Source organism: Lipotes vexillifer, unplaced genomic scaffold (assembly GCF_000442215.2).
Source record: "Lipotes vexillifer unplaced genomic scaffold, Lipotes_vexillifer_v1.1 scaffold788, whole genome shotgun sequence".
In the NCBI taxonomy this organism is placed as follows: Eukaryota; Metazoa; Chordata; class Mammalia; order Artiodactyla; family Lipotidae; genus Lipotes; species Lipotes vexillifer.
Window position 1 is genome coordinate 2,440,139 of NW_006791862.1, and position 19,861 is coordinate 2,459,999.

At 54.8% G+C, this 19,861-nt stretch overlaps 1 protein-coding gene across 1 annotated transcript in view; it reads left to right on the top strand.

Moving 5' to 3' along the window:
• The window catches only part of TBX4 (T-box transcription factor 4), a 25,696-nt gene extending 6,136 nt beyond the window's left edge, over nucleotides 1-19,560 (top strand). Inside the window, exons 3-8 of the mRNA XM_007464907.1 lie at nucleotides 3,298-3,417; nucleotides 4,658-4,805; nucleotides 15,187-15,339; nucleotides 16,256-16,344; nucleotides 16,476-16,711; nucleotides 18,645-19,560. Coding sequence (XP_007464969.1) covers nucleotides 3,298-3,417; nucleotides 4,658-4,805; nucleotides 15,187-15,339; nucleotides 16,256-16,344; nucleotides 16,476-16,711; nucleotides 18,645-19,276 — 1,378 coding nt within the window. The 3' untranslated portion in view covers nucleotides 19,277-19,560. The remainder of the gene's footprint in view (nucleotides 1-3,297; nucleotides 3,418-4,657; nucleotides 4,806-15,186; nucleotides 15,340-16,255; nucleotides 16,345-16,475; nucleotides 16,712-18,644) is intronic.
• Nucleotides 19,561-19,861: the final 301 nt, after the last annotated feature.

The window sequence follows — 19,861 nt, forward strand, 5'->3', positions numbered from 1 at the left end:
GCAGGCGGCTTGTTTATTCCCTGGCGGAGCAGTTTCCGCGAGGGCCTGGAGCGCCCCAAATGCCTGCGGACCAGGAGTCCGAGGCGGGCGGGGAACCAGAGCCAGGGCCGCAGAGAGAAGGCGCGCAGGGCACGGGGAAGGGGTGCAGAGGGGCGCGCCGAGCAGGGGTCTGGGTGGCTGCCGGGTGTTGAGGACAGGGAGCCAGGGCTTCACAGCCGCCAGCGCTGGCCGGTGGCAGGGCCGAGTGGGGTGCGGGCTGCGCAGTCACTACGTCCCTGCTTGGCCCTCCCTCCCTGTCCCACTGAGGTGCTCATTTCCGCCCTCCCCCCCCCCCGCCGTAGGTGATGGTTTTCAGGTACATTTTCTTTTGGTCCTAAATCACAGAAGCAATTTACAACTCACCCTATGGTTTCATCTGTCTCAATAGAGAAGACCTTTACAGGGTGGGGTGAGCCCAGAGGAAGCCACAGCTCCCAGTTCAGCTTCCTGAGGCCTGCCCTCCTGGTGAACACTCCCATGCCAGGCCTCTGGGCTCCAACCTTGGACCCTCTGGAACCAAGGGCAGATGCCCTCAGCTTGGGCAGGAGGCCTGTGAGGCTGGAGGAGTGTGTGCTTCAGGGGCACACGTAGCCTTTCCCGCACACCAGGCAGGACCTTCATCCTCTGGAGCCCACTAAGTGGGGAAATGATAGTACCCAGGGTCCCCACTGGGTGTGTTCTCCATGGCCCAGAAGCAGCCACCAAACTGGACGCTAACAGAGACGGAGATACCTGTCTCTATAAAGGCAGCGGTGCTCACCCAGCCAGCTCAGGCCAGCTCAGCCTGGAACAGAGGACTTTTGAACTCCCCATTCAAACCACAGATCTCATCGTCCCTCCTGATTTCTGAGGGCAGTTGCCCTAGGAAGTGGGAAAGGCAGGGCAGTGGCTAGGAGACACCTTCCTTCCCTGCCCCAGCTTCCTTAAAACCTCCTGGAGGCTGTTATCCGTCAGGAATCTGGTCCACAGTCAGCTTCCAGGAGAGGCCAAATCACGGGACACCAGCCCCATGCCTTGGGAGGCCGAGGACAGGCTCCTTGCCAGCCTTCTCAAAAGCACTAGTCATGTCCGCCTGGCCTCCTGAGCTGCTGAGGTAGGGGGTAGAAGGGCAAGGGCAGGACCCCGTACCCCCCTCTCAGCCTAGGTTATGAAGACCGTTGAAGTGGCAGCGAGCAGTTTTCTCCTGGCCCCCGTTGTGGACGCTGGCGGGGGGGAGCTGGGGGAAGCTGTGCCTGCCCTCTGCTGTCGCCACCTGGACTGATTATAGGAGAAGCAGGCTGAGTGCAGGGCACTGGTACCAGGCCAACCCTAAGCCCAGCCAGGGTCGTCCCACTCTGTGGCTGTTTCTGTAGCAGTTACAAAATGGTAGCCTGCAGGGGACGGGGTTCTTGGCCTTCCCCCAGGGAGGCGGGAGCTGAGCAAACTGCTGCCTCCCTCTCCTTCAGCCTTAGGCCCACCTGGAGAGAGGCTGGGCCAGGAAGAGGGTGGTGCAGGCTCCAGCTGTGCCCCAGGGCCGGCTGGGCAGGGGGCTGGTAAGCAGGAGGCAGCATTGGGTTCCTGGGGAGGGGGTTGGGTGGACATTTGAAAACGCTTTCAATTGACATCTGAGACAAATTCTTCCACACGGTTTATGAGTCCCTAGACTTGCCGCTAGAACTGCCCTCCTCTCTCCAGGCACACGAGCGCGCGCTCCACCATGTATGCAAGCACATGTGCTCGTGCACACACATGGTCACACAGCTCCCGCACCCCGGGCCCACAGCAGCACTCATGGGCCTGCCCTCCAGCGAGAGAGGGTGCACGGGCTGGGGTACCCTCCACCTCAGGGTCCTGGCCTGGGCTTGCTGTAGGGTCTGCCACCTTGTGGGGGCCTGGATCCCTCTGGAAGCCCTGCTCTGTCAAGGTAAGCTGGTTCCCTGTCGACAAAATGGGGGACTCCAATCATCTGTTTGAGGTGTTTAGGACAGCTTCTCCTGAGGGTTCCCATGCTGTCTCTCAGCTTCATGGGAGCCGGAGGACCCCCTGATGGCTTTCCCAGAGCTGCTTGGGCTTCTACCAGCTCAGGGGATTTGGCTCCCAGTGGCCTTAGTGTCTTCAGTTAGGTTTGGCTTCTGCCTCTCTCTTGGGGACATCTTTGGGGGAGATCAGCTAGGAGGGGGTGGGAGCATCTGAGGAGGACTGAGGAAGTCCCCCTCTGAGGAAGTCCGGTGTCAGGGACCTGGTGACCAGGGGAGGGTGCCCCGCAGGGATGGATACATGCTGGTGTACGTTTGGTGTGCTGAGGGGTCTGAGGAAGCTCTTCTCTAGAATGTTCCCTGAGCCTCAGGGTCCTGGACAGTTTCATCATGGGCTGCAGGACCTGGAAAACTTTCTGCTTTTTTGCCGACTCTGTTTTCATAGAGGTAGGTCATACCACCGGTCTGCGGAGGAAGGAGTGCAGTGGGGGTCAGTGGTAAGAGCTGTAAGCGGACTCATTTAATCCACACAGCAACCTATGAGATTGGTAGTCCCATTTTAGAGATAAGGAAACCAAGGCATGGAGAGATCCAAGCAAGCTGCCCGAGGCAGCATGGTGTGTCAGTGGTGGGGCCAGGCTGTGGACCACGGCAGGGAGGTTCTAGAATCCGTGCTCTACTCCTCAGGGCTCCTAGACTGACTTTCCCCGACACCCAGTTAGTGCGCACAGGCCCAGGCAAGGCATTCACAGGGATAAACACCTCTGCTAAACACGCAGGAGGCATCCAGAGAGCGAGCAGCACTCCTGCTCTGCTACGAGTTGGTTTGAGGCCTGGGGGTTTCCATAGAGACATGACCCAGAGGAGGCATCTCATTGATCATGGAAGCAGCTGACAGGGACTTCCAGGTCTTCTGCTCCGGGCCCCTGTAATGCCCCCCCACCCCCACCCCAGAACTTTCGTTGTGTATGGATGACAGACAGGAGGGAAATTAAGGCAGCCTGGTTGGTGTTGAGATCCTCTCTCACATCCTGACCAGAGTCTTTGTGCTTTAGCTGCTCACAGCCACAGACTGACAACTGCAGGGGCTCAGAGGGAGCAGCTTGTGCAGCCCTTTCCTCGTAGAGGGGGAGGCTGACCACAGAGGGAAGCAACTTACCCAAGGTCGCAAAGCTCTGACCAGTGCCGAGACCTCTTGCTAAAGGGGCAGTGCCTCTTAAGGCCTTCTGTCCCCTCGCCCACTCTGTGCCACCTCTCCTGGTGCTCTGTCCACGCCTCTGCGTCATCTCTCGGCTTCCCCCAGGAGGATGTTCCCCAGCTACAAGGTAAAAGTCACAGGCATGAACCCCAAGACCAAGTACATCCTGCTGATCGACATCATCCCCGCAGATGACCACCGCTACAAGTTCTGTGACAACAAATGGTAAGAACCCGGGACCCTCACATCACCCGCCTTCCCACTCGCACACCCATCCCCACCTGATGTTTGGCCCAGGGACTTACCAGTTAGTCCCAGTGATTGGCCAGATCCGCAGCCTTGGGCACCGGGCCTGCTGAGGCTATAGGGTTATCAAATGTTCGCACACCTGCTGCTGGTGGGGCAGGGGCTGCGGCTGAAAATGAGCCGCAGTGTTTGGGTTTTTCGTGGATTTCAAGGGTCTGTGCTCTCCCCACAGCTGTGAACGAACAGGGTGGGTGCCTGTGCTTTGGGATGACAGATGAGCCCCAGCACTGGGCAGGTTTAGGTTCTGGCAGTGCTGTGCTCGGGGAGTGGGGCAGAAGATGGAAGCCACTTTCCTTGGGGGGCTTTGGTATTCCATAGTTGGGGCCCAGTTACCTGGGCTGTGGCATCTCTCTCCTGTTCCTCCACTCATTTGCTCTTTGGCCGCAGAGCCTTCCCTCTTATGCTGTGCCCCCCATCCAGAGAGAGTAGTCAGGTTGAAGGGCGAAACCAAGCTGGGACTGGGTAAAAAGCGCTGGGCTGCTTTTCCTGAGGCCATCCCGTTAGTACCCTGTCTGCCTCCAGAGCCCAGGACAGCGCCCAGGGAGAGAGAGAGATGAATGAATCCACAGTCCGGGACGTGGGCTCAGCGGTAGATGAGTAATAGGGCTGCAGAGCCTGGACCCAGGAGGCCAGATTCGGTGGTCAGGTCCTGCCAAGGGCTTGTCTCTGTTCTGTCTCTGGGCTGGAATAGCACTCAGTGCAGCTTCTGGCTCAGGGGACAGCTACCAGTTCGTTTCTTATGTTTGTTTTGGGGGCAAGCAATTTGAAAATTGTCTACATCCTCTGAGAAGCTACCTCCAAACTTATAACATTTAAAAATTGTAAATATAACACATACATGGAAGTGCCTAAATCTCCCCACAACATACTTGTGATTAGCCCCATTCCTCCAAGGAAATCATCACATGTCTCTGTAATCTCACTTTCTCTTTCTTATTGCAGTGAAATACAGGAGGTTCAGAAACTCTCTCCCTCCCCAGCACTCTTTCCTCTGTCCCTCCCTCTTACCCCCAAAGCCCTAAATTGACAGTCTGATAGGACCATCGGTGATTTGTTTCTCAGGTCTCTGGGGATTTGCTCTCAGAGGGGACAGGGAATCTGGGCTCCCCCAGGCTGCAGGGCAATCAACTGCTCTGGCTTCTCCGTGCTCTGTTGGCAGGATGGTGGCAGGGAAGGCTGAGCCGGCCATGCCCGGAAGGCTCTACGTTCACCCGGATTCTCCTGCCACTGGGGCCCACTGGATGCGGCAGCTGGTCTCCTTCCAGAAGCTGAAGCTGACAAACAACCACCTGGACCCCTTCGGCCATGTAAGAATGGGACTGCCTGGCCTTGAGGGCGAGTCCTGGGGCAGTGTTGGGGATGGGCCGGTCCGGGGATCTGGGATCTGGAGAATCCATTCTCGGGATCCAGCTCCAGGCCGGTTTGTGGAAGGAGCACAGGGTCTGAGTCCCACAGCAGAACATCCTTCCCCTAGCACTTACTGGCTGGGTAACTTTGGGCAAGTCTCTTAGCCTTTTTGAGCCTTAGTTTCCTTGTCTAGAGCCTGGAGATGACCATGTGAGAATTAAATGAGAGATTACGCATGAGGCACTTGGTGCCTAAGAGGCTCCAAATAAATGGCAACTATGACAACAACGACGATGATGGACCAAATCTCAGCTTCAGTTTCCCCAAATCTGGCCTTGCTGGAGCCTAAGACAAGTAAACCTTCTTGAGAAAGAGTCACTGATGAGTTCCGAAGCCTGTCTCTGGCGTGTACCGTTTGCCTGGCCCGGCAGCCACCTGCCCTGGAAGGGAAGGCCTCGCTCTGGCTCCTGTGTCAGCGCCTTCCTGGCCTTGCCCGGGACCTGGCTGTCACAAGAGAGATTCTGGAGCCCCAGGGATCCTGCCGCTGATGGCCCATCCAGGCTGCTGAAGCTCATTCTTTCCCCAGTCTGTCCCTGGCAGGCCCACAAAAGCTTTTTATGTGGAAATTTTTAGCTCAAGTGTGTGGCAAACGGAAGCCTAGGGACCTGGTATCATCTGCCAGGGAGCAGGCCTCGCCCCTCTAGGCTACCCATGGTTACCCTGGAAACGCAGGGTGGGGTGTGGTGGAGCGGGTGCTGTCGAGCGAGGTTCCTAGATGCAGTTGCCCTGGCTGCACCCATAACACTCATACTGTCCATGTGGATGGTGGTGGGGGAAGCAGGGGCAGGCGCTGTGCAGGCATGTGCCTCTTTTATGCCTCAGTTCTATTTCTGGGGAGCTGTGTGCAAATCAGAATTCTGTGCATCATGTTCCTTACGGAAAATGCCAGTGATGCTTCATTTCTGATTGATTGGTGTGTAACTGGCAAGCAGCTCTCAGTTCTCATTTTCTCAGAGTCTGTTCAGTTCTATTCTGGGTCACTGGTGATCTATAAACCAGCAATTAGGAGAATGCTTCATTAACATAATAAACTCCTGACTTATCTGTTTTGCGAGCGGCATGGGCTTTCCCGTGCAGGGCAGGCAGATGCCGTTGGGTGTGTGACAGAGACCTGCAGGTGTGCATGGTGACGTGTACTCATGTAGCCCCAGCCTCTCCCGGGGGGCAGAGACAAGCCACCATCTAACGGGAAGGGTCAGCCAAGCCCCCACCTCTCGGAGCACAGGGTATTTTAACCGAGGGCCAGAGGGGCCTCCCATTCTGGCTAAGACTTTGCTCCTGGTCAGCTCCTACCTGGCCTCCTCTGCTTGGCCAGGCTGTGAGATCAACCTCAAAAGGTTAGCGAGGGCCTCGATGGTGGGAGGTGGGAAGCCACATCTCTGCCCACGATTGCACACACATGCAGACCCCAGGGGACAGACCACTGGGGTGGACACAGAGCTTGGCGGAAGCTGGATCTTTGGGTGAGTGACCAGAAGTACCCAGGGAATTGAAGCTCTGGGGAAGTTTGGATGCACAGCTTGCTATCATGGTTCCCAGCTGCAGGGATGCCTCTGAGGACTCTTCCACCTCCCTGGGCCCCTGCAGAATGTGGCAGGGGAGAGAGTCAGGTGGTTGAAAAGCTGGGATTTTTAGGAATCAGGAGACCTGGCCTTCATAGCCCAGCAGTAGGTTTCCCAGCCTGCCTTGTGTCTGGTGGCTCTACTGGAGTCCATAAGAGGTTTGCAATAACCCTGCATATAGTCTTGAGTCTGGGCCAGTGGGGCTGCTTGTTGGGCTCGCGACGTTGGAGGTGCCCCTGGATACACTCGCCGTGCCTGCCTGGGGCTCTCCTCTCCTTGGCAGGGGGACGTTCCCCGTACTAACTCAGCTTCCTCCCTGGAGGGTTCGGGTGCAGAGCATCTTCCTTCTCCCCATCCCCGAATTTACCCAGCACTTGCAATCTATTGGTTACAACACCCTTTGTGGGGTGGCAGGGCTCAGGGAGATGAGGTGCTTGTCTCAGGAGCTGGGAGTAAAGGAGCAGAGCGTGGACCCCTGCCTTCTGCTGCCTAGTCCCGCACTCCTCTGGCTTCTCCACCTGTCTTGCCGTACCCAGGGCTTGAGCTGTCAGATCTTCAGCAATTTGGAGCATCACTGGAGAGGGAGCAGCCTTTGACCATGCAGGCAAGGGCTGTGGAGGATGAGCTACCTTCTTCGACATGTCAAGGCAAAGTGGCGCATTTGAACCTTGACTTTCTGCTCCTTGGTCTGTGCCACCTGGAGTGGTGAGCTCTCCCAGTCGCCCTTCTTGGTGCAGGAGCCTGGGAAAGAGCCATCATCTACTGCGAACTTGCCCCAGACAAGTCCTTCTGCACGGCTCACCTCCACACTTGGCAATTTTTCCTAAAACCTCCCAGACCTCAGGGAACTTTCTCCAGCCAAATGGACTGGGGACTTTCCCCTTGGGTCTCACAGTATCTCAGAGATTTTAGCAGCTGTCTCCCATTTGCAGACTTCCCCCAGAAGAAGGGTCCAGAGTCCAGGAACCCCTCAGGGCCACATGTTCTGAAAAGACAGGATTGGCTTCTGACTAGAAAACTCCTGTGGGCTTTTGCTGTGAGTCCAGGAAAGCCCTCTGTTCTTGAGGGGTAGGTTCAGGGTGTGACCCCTGGGTTCTGGGTGTAAGCCTAGGGGCAGAGGACGGGCAGGCAGCAGGGGAAGAAAGGATCAGGGGGCTGGGGCCGGGCTGAGCTGCTCCAGTTCAGCTCCACTGCTGTGGCTCCACTGGCTGCAGAGGATGCCTGCCATCCTCCCCTCCTACTCACCAACCCCTCCCACCCCTAGCAGGGTCCTGTGCGAGGTGACCACGTGATGGGAAGAGAAGCTGCTTCGGGAAATTGAAGAGGGCCTCATTGGGGTGGGGCCTGGGTCCTGCAGCGGGACATGGAGGTAGCTGGCACGTGGGTCTTACTTTTCTCCTGATCTGGAGGCAGGGAGGGGATGGCTGCAGTGAGGGGTGTGTGTGTGTGTGTGTGTGTGTGTGTGTGTGTGTGTGGTGTGAAGGGGAATGGCCATCTTCACCACCTCTTGTGTCTCAGGACTCCCAGATTGCTGAGGTAGAAGGTTAGCTTTTTTTTTTTTTTTTTTTTTTTTTTGCGGTACGCGGGCCTCTCACTGTTGCGGCCTCTCCCGTTGTGGAGCACAGGCTCCAGACGCACAGGCTCAGTGGCCATGGATCACGGGCCCAGCCGCTCCGCGGCACGTGGGATCTTCCTGGACCGGGGCATGAACCCATGTCCCCTGCATTGGCAGGAGGACCCACAACCACTGCGCCACCAGGGAAGCCTGAAGATTAGCTTTTGATTTTGGTCAGAGTAGGTCTCACTGTTCCAGAGGCAAAATTAGCCCCGGACTCGGGGTGTGGGCTCCCAGGCCAGAAAGTGGCACATGCACCATCCCCTCAGTGTGTTTCCTTCTCCAGCCACAGGCCTCTTAGCCTAGTTCGTTACTGCTGAGCCTTGGAATCCAAGCTCAAATGCCACATCTTCAGGGAGACAGTTCAGGGTCCCCATTATATGCTCTCAGAGCACCATGCACCTTTCTGTCCAAGTACTTACCACAGTTATAATTTTATACTTATTTGTCAAATTTGTTTTTGAATAGGAAATACATTCACATGGTTTAAAAATCAGTCAATGAATAAATAAAACACGTCTGCAATGAGACATTTCTCTCCCCTGGTTCCCCATCCACCTAGTTTTTTCCAGCTCTGGCCACAGGTAACCATTGTTACTAATTTCTTCTCAGTGTTTCTTTTTGCATATGCAGGCAGAATACAGAGTCTCAAATCCCTTCTTTTCCACACAAAAGGTAACGTACTATAAACACTTTGCACCTTGCTTTGTAAACTTAGTGTATCATGGAGCTCATTCCAGTCACGTAGAGCTGCCTCATTCCTTTTTTTACAGTTGTATAGAATTTCATCATGTGATTGTTCCATTAGTCCTTATTGAAGGAATTAGATGTTTTCCTATATTTGCTCTTTAGATTAAGCTTGCACATATGTCATTTTATACCTGTGGCAAGTATTCTTTCTGATAAATTGCCTGTTCAAGGGGTGCTTGGATTTGCAATTTGTAATTCTGCCCTCCACTGGAGTCCCAGTGATGTGTATTCCCACCATCACTGTAGCCTCACGAACATGGTGGGAGAGAAAGGTTTGGATCTTTGCCAGTTTGATGGGTGAAATATAGATGTCAGTTTTAGTTTCAATTTATATTTCCTTTATTAGGAGTGAGATTAAGCATCTTTTTTATATGTATCTCCTCTTCGGTCCTTATCCTTTGCTCATTTTTCTCTCAGATTTTTTTTTCAATCACCTATCCATTCTCGGAGCTTTTATAAAATTAGGAAGATTTCGCTCCTAATCTGGGATGTCGAATTGCCTATATGTTTTCCCCGTTTGTCACTTGTCTTTTGGTTTGGCCTATAGTGGTATTCCTACACAGAAGTTTTTGATTGAATGTGTTGGTCTTTTCTCTGTGGGTTCTGGATTTTGAGTAATTGAAAGCCCCTCTCCACTCTTTACTTATAAGGGAGTTTTCTTGTGTTTTCTTCTAGTATTTTACGGAATTATTATTACACTTAAACCATTGATCCTTTTGGAATTTATCCTGGCATTCTATATGAGGTGTGAATCCAACTTTTTTTTTTTTTTTTTTTTTTAGAAATTCACTTCCCCTCCCCCTCCCTGGGCATCCCCCCCACTAGCCCCATCCAGAGCCCTAGTCGGCCAGCTGCCCAGGAAGGGGGCAGAAAGCACCGATGTGCTGCAGGCCAAATATTATTACACTTAAACCATTGATCCTTTTGGAATTTATCCTGGCATTCTATATGAGGTGTGAATCCAACTTTTTTTTTTTTTTTTTTTCTAGAGAGCTATCCAGTGGTTCCCAACACCAATAACTGACTGGTCCCCTTCCCTCTCTGGTTTAGGATGCCTTATTTCTGTACACTAAATCCCCTTCTGAATCTGTGTCTGTTCGTGTGCCAGTGCCTTAACTGTTGAGACTTCATAATAGGTTTTAGTGTCTGGCAGGCTTGGTCCCCCTGCATTGCTCTTTTTTTTCAGAGTTTCCTTGGCTGGTCTTGTCTATTTTTTTATATGAGCTTTAGAATCAGCTTGTAGTGTTGAGAAAGAAACTTGCTTGTATTTTTATGAGAATCACTTTAAATTATAAATTTACTTAGGGAGGATTGATAGGGATGCCTTTGTCTTTGTTGAAGTCTGATTTTTGTCCTTCAAAGGCGTATTCAGGTTTTCTTCCCGAGGTCCTGCACATTGGCTGCAAGCTATTTCATCTTGTTTGTTACTATTATCAATGCAGTTTGGGGTCCACTACTTTTTCTCACCACTGATTTTTGCTTGATTTTTGGATTACCGTGTGACTTCCCCACTGGACGGTAAACCATGAGGTTTTTCGTCACCACTGTGTCCTGGTGCCTGGCAGTGTGAGTGGTGGTGAGCAGTGAGTGAGTGAACCTGCTGACGGGGGGATTATTTAGACAGAGAAGGCACTTCCTCCGCTGGAGGCTGATGTCCCCCCAAAGCATATGCCAGCCAGCGGGGACCCAGAACTATTGGTCTCCCTCTTTTTCTCCCACGTTTGCTGAGCCCTGACAATGCGCCACGCCTTGCCGGGTGCTCTGGGACATAGACCACCCATCCAGCTCCAGACTGGGCCTCACCCTCCCCAGCCACATGGGTGCAGGTGCAGTTACGAGCTAAGGCTCGGAGAGTAGTGATGCCGGCTCTGCTTCCCATCTCTGTCTGAGGTTGGGCAGATGCCTTCCCTTGAGCCTCAGTTCCTTGCCTGTTAAAATGGGGCTAATAATGATACCTCCTTTACAGGGATGTTGTAAAGATCAGTTGTGTGATGTGTGTAGAATACTCATCACAGGGCCTGGCACAGAGGCTGTGTTCAGTCAACGCTGGCTGTCATTGCTGTGACTGGGAGAGAAGGTGGGAAGGCTGCTGCCCTGGGCATGAGGCCTCAGGCCTGTCTGGCTCAGGCCTCTTGAGTCCGCTGACGGGTTGTCCGACTCAGTTCTAGGCTGGATATTCTTCGGGCCAATCTTTGGGTCTCTCCGGTCTTAGTTTTGTTGTGTTTTTTCTTTTTTCTCTAAGTTGCAGATCCTCTCTCTTTCCTAAACCTCTTTATGGGGCTGGAGAGGGTAAGAAGGATGATAGAGAAGGTCATCTTAGAAAGTAAAAATGTGATGCAGGAGAAAATTTCGTTTTAATATATGACAAACGGACATTAGCCCCGCTTGTCATGTGGCTAGCATCCAGATACGCTGTGCCCTACGATGGGCGACAGGGCCTGGTGAATCCTCATCCCCCGCATTGCTTGGTTGAAACCTTATCCTTAATTACCGAGCTTGTTGTTGAGAGCAGTGTGTGCTATCTCAAGGGCCATCTGGAATCTTCCCCGGATTCAATCTCCAGCCAGCTGTGTGTCCTTGGGCAAGTCACATTCCCACTACTCGCCTCCTGTTCTTCGTCTTTACAATTAGGAGGTGAACTAGAATGATCTCGAAGGTCTGTCCCTCCATGCCCTGATGTGCTGTGATTCCAACACAGATCAATCTGGGCCTCATTAGCCAAGCACGCTATGGCGATCTCTTGAGGAGGTGGATGTTTGGCGCTATCACAATTGTGAAAATAGAACAGGCCTCTGACTTGTAGCCAGAACATAATGAATCCCATTTCTGTAGAACAGTGGTGACGACGGGACCAGCCGTGTAGTGGGGTTTTTTGACGTGGCTGGCCCATTTGACCCAACATCCTCTGCAAGAAATATAGATGTGAGATTCTGGCTAAACAGTTTAATGCGGCGCCTGAGGAACTTCCGAGTAAAGCCAGACGCGAGTCACTGAGGTAGCTTCCTATTTTCCCAGGCCGTCGGGACCGACGCTGTACTTTGTGTCTGCATTGGTTCAATGGGTGGGACTTTCTTCCACACACCTGTCCAAGGTCCAGACTGTCAGAGGCGGGAGGGGTGTTTGGGACCACTTAGTCGAAGGCCTCACTTTACAGATGGGGGACCCCGATGACTGGAGGGGGAGAGCTTGCTCGGGACTTGCAGCCGGTGGGCAGAGATCCATAGAAGCTTCTGGGCCTCTCTTGGCTTCTCTGTGGCTGGGATTGGGCTCCCCAGTGGCCCCTACCTGCCCTTGCAAGTCTGGCAGTTGCTTTCTTCCCAGATTTCCCTGCCAGCCTGTCTGGTTCCCTCTCCTAGAAGGTGTGTTTGGCAGTCTCTCCACCCTTGTCATCCAGGACCTTGTCTGATAGGCTAAGGATTCGGCCTTTATCCCAGGGGGCAAGAGGGAGCCATCAAAGGTGGCATCATGAACTTAAGATATTTACTCAGCCCTAAATACTGGCAGGAGTTTGGGGGCCAGCAGACAAGGGAGGCAAGAGGAAGAAATACAAAGGGCCCTACTCTCAAGCAATGTACAGTCTTCCTGGATGAGCCAGAAGGTTCTAAGCAAGGGAGTGACCTGATCTGATGTGTAGCAGGTGAAATGGAGAGGAGGTAGATGCAGGCAGGGAGGGGGCTGCCGCAGAGCCCAGTGAGAGGCGGCGGGGCCTGAGCCAGGGCTGAGCAGGGGGAATGGAGGAGCCTTTGTTTTACAGGTGGAGTCACAGGCCTTGGTCACTGATTGGACCTGGAGGTGGGTGACAGTGACGGGGAGGGGATTGATGATGCCCAGGGCTCTGGCTGGACTGTCACAGCCTGTGACTGCCCAGGTGGCAGAGGAACAGGGTGGGTGCTGCTGTTTGTCCCAAGGTGTCCTTAAGGGACGGCACAGCCTTACTGCGTGGTGACTGCAACATCTCCTTTGGGTTCTGTCCTCCCGTTGCCTGTGTTCTCCCCTTGGGCGCCCCCCACCCCCTGCCAGGAGAGGTGGACTGATGCAGGGTTAGCTCTGCATGTCAGGGGGCTGGAGTGTGTGAGTGATCATGGAAGGATTGTCTGTGCACATGTTTGATCACTATTTTTGACCTGAAAAGTGCCTTAGAGGTTATCCTGTCTCTAGTGAGCGAAGAAAGACAAGGGAGGAGGGGACAGAGAGTTCGTGGTTATGGCCCAGGTCTTTCTCCTCCCATATCCTGGTCTCGCACTTACTTGTTCCTGTTTTGAAGTAAAAGATCCTGGAGGTACAAAAGGTATAAATGATATGGCCCTTTCTCTTGAGGAGTTATAATTTAATTGAAGGGCCAAGAAGAAACGGGAAGCTGCTAGGACACAGCACAACAGCCAAGTAGACGAGGCATGGAAAGGAAGTTTCATGAACTGGGAGTTCAGAGCAGGCCTTAGTAGTGTGGGAAGGCTTCCTGGAAGAGTTGGGCCTTGAGATGATAGGCCTAGAAGGTGAGGGAGAATGGGAAAGGGAGATCAAGGCAGCAGAGGGAACTGCCTGTGCAAAGGTGCAGAGGCAGGAATCTGGCATCTAGGCTACCTCCCGGGTAGTCAGGTGCTGGGTCTTCTGGGCACTGGGGTCCTTTGTGGGCTCCTGCAGCGTGGGTACAGTGCAGGGTGACAGAGTAACCTAAGGGGTCTGGGAGGTGTTTCCCAACCTCCAGCCCCTCTCCCGAGGGGCCCCTTCCCAGGCTCCTGGAACACGAAGTCCGCTGAGACCTCCCCAGGCAGGACTTGTGCCCTTTCAGTCCCACGCTGAGGTTTGCTTGGCAGGCTCCCAGCTGGGCAGTGGGTCCCCAGCTGCAGGATGGGATTTGGGATTTGGGGAGCTCTGTACTTGCCCCAAGAGGGTGCGGAGGTTTGTCACTGAGGGCTGAGTGAGGAGTGGCCCGTGCAGAAGAGCTAGTTTCTGCTGGACGGAGCTGCCCAGCCAAACCGAGGAGCCGGGGAAAGTCAGAGCCTACAGCCCGGCTCCTGGGCTACCCACGCCCTTGGCTGAGCCTCTCCCTGGGCTGCCTCTGTCCCCAGGGTATGAGGAGAGCAGAACCTCGCCCAGGCTTGCCACGGAAGGGCCTGGCTCGGGCCCCTTGCTTGGCACTCTGGTCACTCAGGGGTTAAATGTTTCACCAAGCCTCAGCCCCAGGCGTGGCCCCTGTGAACCTGAAAGGGTAGGAGCCGTGGCAGAGACAGCCCAAGGGAGGGGCACTCCCTGCGGAGAGAAAGGAGCTCAGAGGGGACCAGCCTCACCCAGCCAAGACAGGAGCCAAAGGGTTAACAAAAGCAGCGGTGCTGATAAAATGCCCCAAATGCCTGGTCCTACCTCCAGTGGGAAGGGCGTCTGGTAAATGTCAACGATAAAAAATACATTTTAATGGCACATGATGCTGCGCTACCGTGGGGCACAGCCAAATGGAGTGGGTTTGGGGCCACAACTACCGTGTGTTTCTCCCAGGGCTCTGGGCCAAGTCTCCTGGGCTCTTTGCCTTTTGCCCCAGGCATCCTCAAGGGCTGGGGGTGCCTGGGGCCTCTGGGCCTCCTCCTACCTTGGTACCTTGAACTCCAGTCCCTGATGGCACTCTCTTCCTCTCTGTGAGCTGCCTGGGACAGGTCTGAAGGCAGAGTGCCTCTGGGTGTCCCCAGGGTCCCCTCAGCAGGCCTCTGTGAATGAAGGAAGGAGTGCCCCGAGGGAACAGGTCGGAGTGCACCATTTTCCTCAGCATCCCCCCTCCCCCATCTTGCAAACCCTGGGCTGTGAAGTTGCTTTTGTTGCTGACAGATGTGAGAGGAGGGGCTGAGCGCCCACCGCTGACAACTCTCCGAAAGGCAGGTCCCAAATAAGTTGGGAGGGGTGAGCAGGGAAAGAAGAGCTGGATAGGACAGGGGGAGGCCGGGAAGAGTCAGCCTGCCGGGCTGCAAGCTGAGGCTCAGAGAAGTCGAGGGACTTGCCTGAGGTCACACAGTGAGTCAGTGGCACCTGGACTTTCGCCTACAACTCAGAATTCCACCAACCACACTGTGCTGAGTTCACTGGGGCTTTTAAATGGTTATGTCCCCATTTCCACACTGAAGGGTCTGTAACATCCGGGAGGTCCTGGGACCAGGAGTTGGTGCTGGAGCAGAGAGTCCAAGTGGGGCCCGGGGACCTGGTTCTTCAACCTTCAAGGGAGGTTTGGACCTGTCTGGGCTCAGCCCCTGTGGTCAGGCCCTGGAACCCGGGTGTTTAGGACAAGGAAAGCCAGCCCCAGGCCAGCTGAATGAGGCCGAAGACAAGAGGGTGGGGATCCGGAGCTCAGAAGAGACCCTTCTCTTCCAGATCATCCTCAACTCCATGCACAAGTACCAGCCGCGGCTACACATCGTGAAGGCTGACGAGAACAATGCTTTTGGCTCCAAAAACACAGCTTTCTGCACCCACGTGTTCCCAGAAACTTCCTTCATCTCTGTGACCTCCTACCAGAATCACAAGGTACAGCCCCACCACAGAGGCAGGAAGTGAAGCCCCGATGCAGCAGGGCTGAGGCAGGCAGGGCAGGCGCCTCAGGAACCTGCTAAGCCCTGCAGAGCAGAGAGAAATGGAGTGATGTGCAGGAAAGGAGACCAGATTCCTGAACCCCCAGCACAAAGTAACTGTGGTCTCTATGCTGGGGATGGACAGAGTTGGCAACTGTAAAGACCGGGAGCGTGGAGCTTGCCCTGTGGCTCAGTGCTGGGCCCTTTCGTTCTACAGTCTTCTCCTGGGTGGGATTCTGCACCTGCAGAGAGAAGGGGATGGAACAGGGAGAGGAGCCCTGGGGCACTGCCAGCTGTGTGGGAGCAGGTGACTGAGCCATCTGGAGGCCCTTCCCAGGCAGCGGTCACAGGGTCCTGGCATGTCCTGGCCCACCTTCCACCCCAGGCCGACCACCCCAAACTGCCTCCTGATCCCCTCCCGGGCCACTCTCCCCTGCCCCCCGCCTTTGCCCACGCCATCCTTCTCAGAAGGCTTTCACATCTGCACAGTGGCACTGGCCAGATCAGGGGAAGGATCTTAGGCAGAAGAGTGACAGAGTCAGGTTTGCATTTAGAAGAGTCACGCAGAACCTGATGTGGCAGTTGCACTGGAGGGGGATGATGTGCACGGGAAGCTGCTACAGGCCGCCAGGAGAGGCTGAATCGAGGTAGCACAGCGGGCAGGAGAGCGGGAGATAGAACCAGAGGTTCTGCCGCAAGTGGAAGGGATAGGAGCCGGCGATGTGAAGGGCAAGGCCAAGGAGGCCTCAGCAAGTCGCAACTTCCCCAGACACTGCCGGGGGTTCCGAATGTGCCTGGGGTCGGGGGGGAGGGCCAGAGGCCAGCCCAGTCCTCTCCCCCCAGTGACTCTACCGTGTATCCTGTCCTGACAGATCACACAGCTGAAAATTGAGAACAACCCTTTTGCCAAGGGGTTCCGGGGCAGTGATGACAGTGACCTGCGTGTGGCCCGGCTGCAGAGGTGGGGCTGCTCCGGCCTGGGGGTGGGGCGGGTGGACCGGGTGGCCCGGGTTCAAGCACAGGGACTCCGTAACCCTCAAGGTATCTCCACTCCCTTCCCGTGTCCGCTGACTGTCCTCCCCTCTCCTCCAGCAAAGAATATCCCGTGATCTCCAAAAGCATCATGAGGCAGAGGCTCGTCTCCACCCAGCTGTCATCCAAGCCTGACGTCAGCCCCCTGCATGGGGCTCACCAGGCGCTCCAACACTACCAGTACGAGAACGGGCCTCACATGCAGTTCGCTGCGGCTGAGCCCCAGGACCTTCCCCTCAGCACCTTCCCAGCCCAGAGGGACTCCAGCCTCTTCTATCACTGCCTGAAAAGACGAGGTACCTCTCTCCTGGTCTAGAAGCCCTGGAGGGTCGGGGGGTGAGACTCTCCCCACAAAGACTCCCCACTACACGTGTGATCACGCATGGGTGCGCGCGCGCGCGCGCACACACACACACACACACACACACACACACACACCTGGTTATTGTGTGGCCTGGGAGAGCGAGCCTGAAGCGTTGGGGACCGTGGCCAGGCTCAGTGCAGGGATACGCTTCTTGCTTTTCACGCAGCCCTCAGAACCCTCACAGGCAGCTTGCGGCCTTGGTGTCCCCAGACACCGGTACCCCTCCCTAGCCCCAGGTGCTGCTTTCAGCGGGGTGGGCAGAGGACACGAGTCAGCCAGGCTCTGTCTCTAGGTGTGGGAGGAGGTGGAAGCATCACAATCCCGAGGTTTCCATTTAGGGAGGCGACCTCCATCCTAACACAGGGAGTCCCTAGCACAGGCTCCCCACCGCATCACACCAGATCTACAAAGGCTTCTTGAAAGTGGCAGGGAGCTGTTGTGGATGCAGATTGGGGACCAGGAAGACAGGCAACAGACTTGTCCGTGCTGGCTTCTTTGCGAGGAAGAGGAGCCCTGAGCCGAGAACCAGATGTGCTCTGGTACCAGGTCTCGATTTTTCCCTCTATAGAATAGGAATGATTAGTGGTATTACACCAGAAGTCCTCACAGGGCCACTGAATTGTCTTGGGAATGAGTTTGGGGACTTTTGCTTGCAATCCAGAATGTTCTCTCAGCGCAGCTCCTAGGGACCAGCCAGGCAGGCCCCTGAGCGCCCACCACACCAGGTCCGGTAGGACTAGTGACCTAGAGCAGGGGCTGGCAAACTGAGGCCTTTGGACCAAATCCGGCCTCTGCTGTCTGTTTTTGTTCCGCCTGTGAGTCATACAAAATGGTTTTCGCATTTTAAATAGTTGAAAAAAGTCAAGACTGTTTCATGAACATTATATGAAATTCAAAGTTTGGTATCCATAAATAAAGTCTTATTGGAACACAGCCAAACACATTTATTTACCTACTGTCTGTGGCCTCTTTCCTGTTGAGAATCCCTAGAGAAAACAGAAGGAGGGAGACCAAGACAAGCGACCGGACAAGTGTTCTTAAATTCGTTGAGTGGGCTGCCGCCCAGGTCCTCAGGCCTGGGTCATCCCTGTATCCCAGGGGAGCCCGTGCTCATCCAGAGAGTCAAACCCTCGTGCTTGAGGATGTTGAAAGACACACATCCATGGTTTGGAGCAGTTAATGTCACGTTTCCTGAGACACAGTATTAGCTTAGCCTTAAAAGTACCAGTCACCTTTTACTTATTAACAGCTCCATTTCTTAATTGTGTAAACGCTGTTATGTTGGAATCTGTGTAATTACAATCTGATGGGACTTCTTTGAACATATGTAGGGTTTACTTCCTCCTCTAAAAGCAATAGGAGCGTGCCTGTGAGTAGCTTTGTCTTGCCAAAGCCTTCCTGGGAGTGGAGGATTGAGGCCGAAGCATCGAGGCTTTAATTTTCTGGCTAATTCAGGCAGATGTAGCCTCTGGGCCCGGTTTGGGCTGGCAGTTGCTTGCACTTTCCTTGGCCAGGGTGGGCCTAGCCTAAGAGTGCCAGTGCACATTAAGGCCTCTTACCATCCCCAAGAGTCAGCGTGGCAAAGGATCAAAGCTATACACTGCCTGGCTAAACACATCACTCAGTGTCCAGTGATGCAGTGCGCCCCGTGGCCTTTGAGCATGGTCCATGATCAGACCACTTCTTGGCTGCGGCCGCCTTTGAAAAGCTGTAGCTGATTAAAATGGTTCTGGGAGTGCCGTGGTAGCGTGGGGCAGTGGGGGCCCTGAATGACAAGGATGGGCTGTCCTAGCGTCCAGCGGGGGTATTCGGGGCCCTGGGCTGGCGGAAATGGCTCTTCCTGAGGTTTCTTTGTCTTCTGGCAGACAGTGCCCGCCACCTGGACTTACCCTGCAAAAGATCTTATCTGGAAGCTCCCACTGCAGTGGGGGAGGATCATTATTTCCGGTCTCCCCCTCCCTACGACCAACAGATGCTGAGCCCCTCCTACTGCAGTGAGGTGACCCCACGAGAAGCCTGCATGTACTCAGGTTCAGGGACCGAGATCGCCGGGGTGTCCGGGGTGGACGACTTGCCCCCGCCCCCACTGAGCTGTAACATGTGGACGTCAGTGTCGCCGTACACGAGCTACAGCGTTCAGACCGTGGAGGCTGTGCCTTACCAGTCCTTCCCCACGCACTTCACCGCCACCACTATGATGCCCCGGCTGCCCCCGATCTCAGCTCCGAGCTCCCAGCCGCCCGGAAGTGCCCACTTCAGCGTCTACAATCAGCTCTCACAGTCTCAGGTCCGAGAGCGAGAGCGGGGGCCCAGCGCCTCCTTCCCGAGGGAGCGCGGCTTCCCCGGCACTGGCACCGCGTGCGAGCGGAAGCCGCCCTCGCCGCACCTGAATGCTGCCAACGAGTTTCTCTACTCGCAGAGCTTCTCCTTGTCCCGGGAAGCCTCCTTACAGTATCATTCAGGAATGGGGACTGTCGAGAACTGGACTGACGGATGACTCTCAGGGCCCGCCCACAGCCCCAGTACCGGGTTGACCCAGCATTAACCTCTGAGGGTGGCGTGCACTACCAAGAAACACAGGAAGGTATCATAAAGGGTGGGGTGCGAGTGCGCGTGAGCATTTCTTTAGAGGGCATCTATCTTCTGACATACGACTGAGGCCATGACAAAGGAAAAAACACACTGTCTCGGAAGTGATTTTGGCTGCAGGACCTGGATCCACTGTTAATCTGATATCTCTTGACATGCCCGTGGGTGGGATGGGAGTGGAGAGTTCAGGTGGTGAGGTCTCTCCCGCAGGGGAAGTCGGGGTGGGAGGGGTCTCTGCACATCTTAAGAGTCCTGGCCTTGCAAGGGAGCTGGGAATCTTGTTTTGGGAGCAGGAGGCCCATTCCTTTGGCTTCCGGAGATTCTGTGAGACCACCTGAGAGGTGAGCTCAGCTAAGCCACGAAGCCCTTCTGGGAGAGGAGCACTGACTGCTCAGTTAGTGAAATTGATCCCCGGAGCTCTGAGGTCTGAGGGACAATATATTTTTTTTTTTTTTTTTTTTTTTTTGCGGTACACGGGCCTCTCGCTGTTGTG